Source organism: Aquarana catesbeiana, linkage group LG03 (genome assembly GCF_042186555.1).
Source record: "Aquarana catesbeiana isolate 2022-GZ linkage group LG03, ASM4218655v1, whole genome shotgun sequence".
Taxonomy (NCBI): Eukaryota; Metazoa; Chordata; class Amphibia; order Anura; family Ranidae; genus Aquarana; species Aquarana catesbeiana.
The window spans coordinates 736,159,193-736,169,311 of NC_133326.1; the positions used below are offsets into that span (position 1 = coordinate 736,159,193).

The 10,119-nt window shown below is 44.9% G+C and overlaps 1 protein-coding gene across 1 annotated transcript in view; it reads left to right on the forward strand.

Moving 5' to 3' along the window:
- Window positions 1-9,483, forward strand: part of LOC141133858 (NACHT, LRR and PYD domains-containing protein 3-like) — a 240,287-nt gene extending 230,804 nt beyond the window's left edge. Inside the window, exons 8-10 of the mRNA XM_073623441.1 lie at window positions 3,141-3,317; window positions 4,146-4,222; window positions 8,171-9,483. Coding sequence (XP_073479542.1) covers window positions 3,141-3,317; window positions 4,146-4,182 — 214 coding nt within the window. The 3' untranslated portion in view covers window positions 4,183-4,222; window positions 8,171-9,483. The remainder of the gene's footprint in view (window positions 1-3,140; window positions 3,318-4,145; window positions 4,223-8,170) is intronic.
- Window positions 9,484-10,119: the final 636 nt, after the last annotated feature.

A 10,119-nucleotide genomic window follows, 5' to 3' on the forward strand; every position in this document is an offset into this window, starting at 1 on the left:
AACCCCAGTGTTATTATACGGCTGTGTAACTATGTAACAAACCACCGAACCACCTGATCCTGATACTTCCAAATAATAATTACACAACAACAATTATAATACAAAGCAAATACTACATACAATATATGTCTGCTACTACCACAACCTCAGTGCTGGAACAATGTGCTGCAGAATAATGAATTGGTATTAATACACTTTATACAGAAAACTAAGAACTTTATACAGTAATTGTAGAAATGGAGTCGGTGAGGATTTCCTCTCAGTAGTGCCACATCCAAAAACTTGTTAGAAACAAAATAAATACCCCTAAGGGGGACTTTTAAGGCATTTGTATATTTAAAGTGGAGCTCCGGGAGAAATGTTACTTTTTAGAAAAAACTCCCCCTATAATCCTCATGATGAATGTATTCTAGTAAAGGTACGCTGTAATCCAAGGTCCGCTTTGTATTTTTGTAGCATTGATTTCTTACTTTTGTAAGTCCCAGCAGGCCGCCACCATCTTATGTGTGGGCATCTGAAGCCAGACTGTATCTCTTCCTGTATTCCATGGTTACCCAGCATGCACCTCCAGATCTCGCACATGCTCAGAGCAGCACGAGCCGTGTAATAGGTTGTAGATTTTTTTACCATAGCAACAGCAGTGTCAGAGGAAGTCTCCGCCCCTTAGCTATGGAAACCTCCCCTCCCCCTCCAGGAAGCAGGAAGTTTATCTACATTTACAAAGATTATAAATCTAGAAATACAAAAATCTCCTGCAAAAGGTAATTACTTTATAAAAGATGATAATTGTAAATGATATCCCTTGTTTCTGTGCAGATTATATATATATTGTTATGGAATTATTTCTCTAAAACAAAAGTTAATAGTGAAGCTGCAGGAAGAGATTCACAGGACTCAATCACTGTGTGTAAAATGTCCGTTCCGTGCAAAATGTATTATTACATGTTATTTTATACATAGATAAGAAAGGGGAGGTGTGAGATGTTATTAAAAGCTAAGAAATAGAAATATATTATTAAAAGCTGGAGAATAGAACAATTGTAAAAGTAAAACCTTGAGGGGGAGGGGGGAATAGAGACAGAGAGAGCTTCTAGTAGAAGATGTGTCTGTGTGTGAGGTGAAGATCACAGAACACATTTCAACAGTCAGAACAAAATGGAGTCTCTTGTGCTTAAATCACCAATACAGAGAATGTCCATGTCATATATATATATAACATCTGTACATAAATCATTTATCATTTACAATTAGCATTGTTTAAAAAGTAATTACCTTTTGCAGAAGCTGCCCCACCAAATTGCCCCATCAAAACTGCCTCATCATATTACCGCTATCAAAACTGCCCCATCAAAATTGCCCCATCATACTGCCACCATCATATTACCCCCTTCAAAATTGCCCCATCCTATTACCCCCATCAAAACTGCCCCATCCTATTGCCCTCATCAAACTGCCCCATAAAATTGCCCCAACAAAACTGTCCCATCCTATTGCCCTCATCAAACTGCCCCATCTAAACTGCCCCATAAAATTGCCCCATCAAAACTGCCCCATCCTATTGCCCTCATCAACCTGCCCCATAAATTTGCACCATCAAAACTGCCCCCATCAAAACTGCCCCATCCTACTGCCCCCATCAAAACTGCCCCCATCAAAACTGCCTCATCAAAACTACCCCATCAAAATGGCCCCATCAAAACTGCCCCATAAAATTGCCCCCTCAAAACTGCCCCCATCATACTGCCACCATCAAAATGGCCCCATCAAAACTGCCCCATAAAATTGCCCCATCAAAACTGCCCCATCATCCTATTGCCCTCATTAAACTGCCCCATCAAAACTGCCCCCATCAAAATTGCCCCATCAAAACTGCCCCCATCAAAATTGCCCCATCAAAACTGCCCCTATCACAATTGCCCCATCAAAACTGCCCCATCCTATTGCCCCATCATACTGCCCCCATCAAAATTACCCCATCATATTGCTCCCATCAAAACTGCCCCATCCTATAGCCCCATTCTACTGCCACCCTCAAATGTGCCCTATTCTATTGCCCCATCAAACTGCCCCAATCAAAACTGCCCCTATCCATTCTATTGCCCCATCAAAACTTCCCTATCAAAATGGCCCCATTATACTCCCACCATTAAAATGGCCCCATCAAAATTGCCCCATTATACTACCCCAATCAAATTGCCCCATCAAAATTGCCCCCATCAAAACTGCCCCATCAAAATTGTCCCATCAAAACTGCTCCCATCCTATTGCTCCATCATATTGCCCCCAAAAAAATGCCCCATCCTATTGCCGTCATTAAACTTGCCCCCATCAAAATTGCTCCAATAACTGCCACCATGAAAACTGTCCCATCAAATTGCCCCATCAAAACTGAACATGAAAGCTGCACCCATCTTGTTGCCCCAAAATTGCCCCATCCTATTGCCTCATCAAAATTGCCCATCAAAACTGCCCCTCCTATTCCTGTATTATAAATGAGTAGTAATGGTGTGTCCCCTCTGCCCCCCCCGGGCTTTGTATGTAATGAGAGATGACGTCATTTCCGGTTTACAAATAATGGGATGATACGGCCCAGCGATGCCGATGGGTGACACAAATCTCCCAGGAGGCATTGCAGAGCGGAAATGATGAGCTCCACCCCTGGGAAGGGGGTAGGGAAGATTTCAATCTGAGATATAAAATATATATAAATGTCAGTGGATGTGTCTATTTCTGCCCCTCCCTGGAAGAACATTTCATTCTCTAAGACCCCGCCCACTGATTATTCATTGGATGTGTCTACTTCTGCCCCTCCCTGGAAGAACATTTCATTCTATAAGACTCCGCCCACTGATTATTCATTGGATGTGTCTACTTCTGCCCCTCCCTGGAAGAACATTTCATTCTCTAAGACCCCGCCCACTGATTATTCATTGGATGTGTTTACTTCTGCCCCTCCCTGGAAAAACATTTCATTCTCTAAGACCCCGCCCACTGGTTATTCATTGGATGTGTCTACTTCTGCCCCTCCCTGGAAAAACATTTCATTCTCTAAGACCCCGCCCACTGATTATTCATTGGATGTGTCTACTTCTGCCCCTCCCTGGAAGAACATTTCACCTCTTTCTTGCTTCTCCCTCCAGTGTCTATGTCTCTAAAGGGACATTATGGTGCTGTGATGATCTTTGCTCCGTTATCTCCACAAACCGAACTCTGACCTATCTGGTGATAACATTGGATGATGATAAGAAGATGTCGGAGTCAGAAGTGAGACGACGTTGTGAGGTCCTCCGGAATGTCGGCTTCTCTGTGAAGAGACGGTAAGATCTGTTCTATTGGAGGTAACACACATACTAAGTCTTAGAATGTGAATAGTAAAATGTGGACAACATTGGATGGTGATGAGAAGATGTTGGAGTCAGAAGTGGATCGCTGCTGTGAGGTCCTCTGGAATGCCGGCTACTCTGTGGATAGAGGATGGTAAGATCTGTTGTATTGGAGGTAACACACATACTAAGTCTTAGAATGTGAATAGTAAAATGTAGACAACATTGGATGGTGATGAGATGATGGAGGTGGGACGTTGTTGGGAGGTCTTCTGACACCCGGGCTGCACTGTAATGAAAATGGAAGGACGGGTGACAAACATTCTATACAATTTCTGTAGAACCCATTGGAGGTCTCTGTAGTTCTACAGATAATGAGAGAGATGATTGAGATTTCCTGGGCCAGTCACAGATTTCCCAGATGATGGAGAATTTATTCCTCATCCCAAGTTTTATCATTACAGATGGGGGATGGGGAAAATCAGATCCACCAATAATAATCTTAGTCAGGTCCTCCAATCTTCCACAAGGTTTTACCTTTACAGAAAAATAACCCCCCATCCCCCGAGGTCCATCCAATGTGTCAGTATAACTAAGCCAATCAGATGTGTGTTCTCAGCCTGTACACATGACAGCCCAGCACACCAGTCATACAGTCTGCTATCCCAATGGTTGGATGGACATGAGTGTGTGGCCCCTGCCATGGTGAGGGCCCCTCACTTTTCCATCATTTCTTACAGAGCACAGTATGAACCCCTCCCCCCCTCCATCATCACAGCAACATTTCCTCCTCTAACACTCTCATTTTATTCTTCTATGAAGGGATGATGGAGGCTGGAAAGTATCTATATACAGATGAAGATAAGAAGATGGTGTGTGGGAGCCCCTCCCCCTCTCAGGTAATACACGGATCCGGATATGAAGAGAATGTCCGGAATGGAATGATATCAGAGTAAAGTCATATGAACTCTCAGCTTTTATTTTCTCTTTCTGATCCTTAAATATAGAATTCCAGTAATAGTAATCTTTGTGTTCTTTTCCTCTTCTAAATGGCGTCATTTCTGCTCAGTATTGCCCACTTCCTGTGTTGTTGTGTGACCGGTGCCCCCTTCACAGCACTGATCTGATAGGGGCACCCGCGCATGCGCGCTCCCATCTATTGTACTACAAGCCTGCATTGACACACTGGCTGCACCGCACATCACATCACCGCTACAGCTCCGCCTCCATTGTCATCTGATTGGAGCCCCGCCTCTGCCCTGCCTCCTCTCTATGAGTGACAGCGGCCGCCACAGATTCTGTGTCACCCATCCCATTGCAGAGCATTACATGTCACCCATCCCATTGCAGAGCATTACATGTCACCCAACAAACTGCAGAGCATTACGTGTCACCCAACACACTGCAGAGCATTACGTGTCACCCAACACACTGCAGAGCATTACATGTCACTCATCCCACTGCAGAGCATTACATGTCACCCAACAAACTGCAGAGCATTACGTGTCACCCAACACACTGCAGAGCATTAGGTGTCACCCAACACACTGCAGAGCATTACATGTTACCCATCCTACTGCAGAGCATTACATGTCACTCATCCCACTGCAGAGCATTACGTGTCACCCAACCCACTGCAGAGCATTACGTGTCACCCATCCCACTGCAGAGCATTACATGTCACCCATCCCACTGCAGAGAATTATATGTCACCCATCCCACTGCAGGACATTACATGTCACCAATCCCACTGCAGAGCATTACGTATCACCCAACCCACTGCAGAGCATTACATTTCACCAATCCCACTGCAGAGCATTACGTGTCACCCAACCCACTGCAGAGCATTACATGTCACCCATCCCACTGCAGACCATTATGTGTCACCCATCCCACTGCAGAGCATTACATGTCACCAATCCCACTGCAGAGCATTATGTCTCACCCAACCCACTGCAGAGCATTACATTTCACCAATCCCACTACAGCGCATTACGTGTCACCCAACCCACTGCAGAGCATTACGTGTCACCCATCCCACTGCAGAGCATTACATGTCACCCATACCACTGCAGAGCATTACATGTCACCAATCCCACTGCAGAGCATTACATGTCACCCAACCCACTGCAGAGTATTACGTGTCACCCATCCCACTGCGGAGCATTACATTTCACCCAACCCACTGCAGAGCATTACATTTCACCAATTCCACTGCAGAGCATTACGTGTCACCCATCCCATTGCAGAGCATTACATGTCACCTATCCCACTGCAGAGCATTATGTGTCACCTATCCCACTGCAGAGCATTATGTGTCACTCATCCCACTGCAGAGCATTATGTGTCACCCATCCCACTGCAGAGCATTACATTTCACCAATCCCACTGCAGAGCATTGCGTGTCACCCAACCCACTGCAGAGCATTACGTGTTACCCATCCCACTGCAGAGCATTACATGTCACCATCCCACTGCACAGCATTACGTGTCACCCAAACCACTGCAGAGCATTACATGTCACCCAACCCACTGCAGAGCATTACATGTCACCCAACCCACTGCAGAGTATTATGTGTCACCCATCCCACTGCAGAACATTACATTTCACCCAACCCACTGCAGAGCATTACGTATCACCCAACCCACTGCAGAGCATTACGTATCACCCATCCCACTGCAGAGCATTACATATCACCCATCCCACTGCAGAGCATTACCTGTCACCCATCCCACTGCAGAGCATTATGTGTCACCCATCCCAGTGCAGAGCATTATGTGTCACCCATCCCACTGCAGAGCATTACGTGTCACCCATCCCACTGCAGAGCATTACGTGTCACCCATCCCACTGCAGAGCATTACGTGTTACCCAACCCACTGCAGAGCATTACGTGTAGTCACTAGTGATGGGCCAAACACCCTCTTGTTCTTTTCATATCAGAACTTTCAAACATCACAAAAAATTGGACCCGAATGACAAACCTCATTGTAGTTTATGGGACCTGAACTGCAAAAGTCTCCATTTAGAAGGCTTTCAATGCAAGTAAATGGCAATAAAGAGGGTATGGGGGCCGGGTACTGCCGTGGAGGACATCAATGACATTTTTTTTTTTAAACAATCTTTTTTAAAGGAGAAGTGATTTTAATGATGCTTAAAGTGTAATAATAAAAATAAAAAAAATCCTTTAACCACTTCAGCCCTGGAAGGATTTACCCCCTCCTGCCCAGAGCATTTTTTGCGATTCGGCACTGCTTTATTTTAACTGACAATTGCGTGGTCGTGTGACGCTGTACCCAAACAAAATTGACGCCCTTTTCTTCCCACAAATAAAGCTTTCTTTTGGTGGTATTTGATCGCCTCTATGGTTTTTATCTTTTGCGCTATAAACAAAAAAAGAGCAACCGTTTTGAAAAAAAAGCAATATTTTTTACTTTTTGCTATAATAATTATCCCAAAAAAATATATAAAAAAACACATTTTTCCTCAGTTTGGGCCGATACGTATTCTTCTACATGTTTTTGGTAATAAAAATCGCAATAGGTGTATATTGATTGGTTTGCACAAAAGTTATGGCATCTATAAAATAGGGGATAGCTTTATGGCATTTTTTTTATTTTTATTTTTTTTTACTAGTAATGGCAATCTGTGATTTTTATCGGGACTGTGACATTATGGCGGGCAGATCGGACACTTTTGACACTATTTTGGGACGATTGACAATTATACAGCGATCAGAGATAAAAATAGCCACTGATTACTGTATAAATGTCACTGGCAGGGAAGGGGTTAAACACTAGGGGGTGATCAAGGGGTTAAGTGTGTTCCCTGGATGTGTTCTTACTGTAGGGGGATGGGCTCACTACAACATGACAGAGATCACTGCTCCCGATCCCTGTAATATTGCTAGGCAGAACAGGGAAATGCCTTGTTTCCCCGTTCTGCCTCTCCTCGCCAAAATCCGCAATTCCTGCCGGCGAATATTGAGTTTGCAGGATCCGCAGGCACATTCCCAAGGTGGGCATGTACCCGCCAGGCGGCAGATTCATTGAGATGTATGTGCACGTCCCTTTGCCTGCCCGTGTCATTCTGCCGACGTAAATGTGCGTGCGGCGGTTGGCATGTGATTAAATATAGTGCCGGGGTGGTCTCCTTAGTCTGCCTCTAAAGTGGCCCATCTGTACCCTGTATAGAACCTGCTGCAGCAAAACTGACATTTATAAAAGAAAGCTTGCAGGTAAAACTATTTAAATGTCATTTTTTTTCTTTATAAGTAACAGCTTGGGGAGCCGGTCTGTATGATGAGGTCACAATGTAGTGCACTGGGAACAGGATTAGAGATTTGTTGAATAAATTCTGGTGTCTCTTTGGCAGACTTTGGTGCTCTTGCCAATAGGCTGAGTGGTGGGAGGTTAAATGCCTTGTCAAGAATGTGGTACCCAAATGGTTGGTGTTTTTGCCACGCTTGATGTGCCTGAGACAAAGTTTCAAATTGCAACAGTGCGATTGGCTGCACGTGTAATAAAAAAGGTCCAGACAGCTGAGCTGTGGGAAGTGGGCCGGGAGATAACAGCTCCACAATGTGATGGAATAGGGTGGATGCTCTCTACTCTTCCATGATGGCTGCCTCCTTGGGGTTGTGCCTCACCCTCACTTTCCTCCTCTGCTCTATCCGGCACCCAAGTCACGTCAGTGACCTCATCATCATCATCTCCTCCATCCTTATTACCACTGGAGACAGCTTGGCAAATACACATCACATTCACATATATATGTATTGATGAAACATTTCATGGAATGTATACAATGTAATATCTCGGTGTAATTGTACAATTATCTCTTGTAGACGGCCAGAGATTTGTCTGGTGATTGTGTCCCGGTGTTGGGTCTGCTGGAACTCTTCCATGTATAGAGGATGTCCTCACCGACACCTCGGATTTCTCTGCAACCCTCTAAAGGAAAGTCTTCTACTCTTCATGGATATAATGGTTGCCTCCCATTGTGAATTCCCTCTTCTCCCCTCTGTAGGATTCCGCACTTTCCAATATTATCAATACTCACTATGATGATGATGAGGATCCGACTCATTATTAGGACTCGTTCATGGCGGAGAAAATACATTTTCTAAAGTTTCTCATCAATAAAAGCCGACTGGAACAATCACTAATACAGAGAAAGAGACTGCATCTTCCTCTTACTGCTGTCCTACTACTCTCCATCCTCCATACTAATCTCCATTCTCCATACTTCTATCCATCCTCCATACTACTCTCCATCCTCCATACTACTCTCCATCCTCCATACTCCTCTACATCCTCTCTCTTCTCTCCATCCTCTCTCTCCTCTCCATCCTCTCTCTCCTCTCCATCCTCCATACTCCTCTCCACCCTCTCTCTCCTCTCCATCCTCCATACTCCTCTCCATCCTCTCTCTCCTCTCCATCCTCCATACTCCTCTCCATCCTCTCTCTCCTCTCTATCCTCTCTCTCCTCTCCATCCTCTCTCTCCTCTCCACCCTCTCTCTCCTCTCCATCCTCCATACTCCTCTCCACCCTCTCTCTCCTCTCCTTGGGTGTAATAAAGTGATGCGGCTCCATCTAACATATATGGCATTCCCGGCTCCCAGTGTCTCTCTCTGCAATTGCTTTCTCCATGTTGCTGACATTATCTTGTATAAGAACAGAACCTGATCCATCAGTAATCCCAAGGAGAGACGGACATCTCATAGCCGGCTCTCTGCTGCCTTATATCAGAGTTTTTGTTCCACAACCAGAACTTTATCCCCCTGAATGACAAGCTTAGCCAAGTGATCCCATTTCTAGAAGTTCATCTTTACTTCTGCCAACTCCCCCATCTCTGCTCTGCATGACTCTCTGCCAACACGGCTACTAAGATTTCATTGGGCCGAGTCCATTCAGTCGCTTTGCCTTTCACTGACAACTTGCTGCAATTTTTATTATATCATCTAAATGTAATCAGAACAACCCATGGATAAACTCATTTCATGTCATGGATCATTACCCAAAGGGATGTGATTATCCCGATTGATTATTGGGCTACCAATATTATTACATAGTTATTGGAAGGTATTAATCTCTATACATTTACCCCATTGAGGTTTTTTACTCATCAATAAAGTTTTGTATTTTATTAACCTTATTCTGTGATTCTGTGATTATTACCAACTTCTTCTCATCTTGTTCTCCACAGCCGATACCCTTTCTCCTCTCCTCCCTTCCCCCTCTCTCCTCTTCCTTCCTCCTCGCCCTTCCCCCTCTCACCTCTCCTCCCTTCCCCCCTCTCCTCTCCCTTCCCTCTCACCTCTCCCTTCCTCCTCTCTCACCTCTCCCTTCCCCCTCTCTCACCTCTCCCTCCCCCTCTCACCTCTCCCTTCCCCTTCTCTCTCCTCTCCCTCCCTTTCCCCCTTTTCCTTCCCACCTCTCTCACCTCTCCCTACCCCCTCTCACCTCTCCCTTCTCCCCTCTCTCATCTTTCCCTTCCCCCTCTCTCATAATTTGTTCCTTTCCTTGCACTCTCTCTGCCCTCTCTCAATATTTGCCACATAATATGTTCCTACCATATAATGTATATACAGTATCTGACAAAACTGAGTACACCCTTAAGTGAAAATCTCCAAATTGGGACCAAAGTGTCAATATTTTGTGTGGCCACCATTATTTTCCAACACTGCCTTAACCCTCTTGGGCATGGAGTTCACCAGAGCTTCACAGGTTGTCACTGGAGTCCTCTTCCACTCCTCCATGATGACATCACAGAGCTGGTGGATGTTAGAGA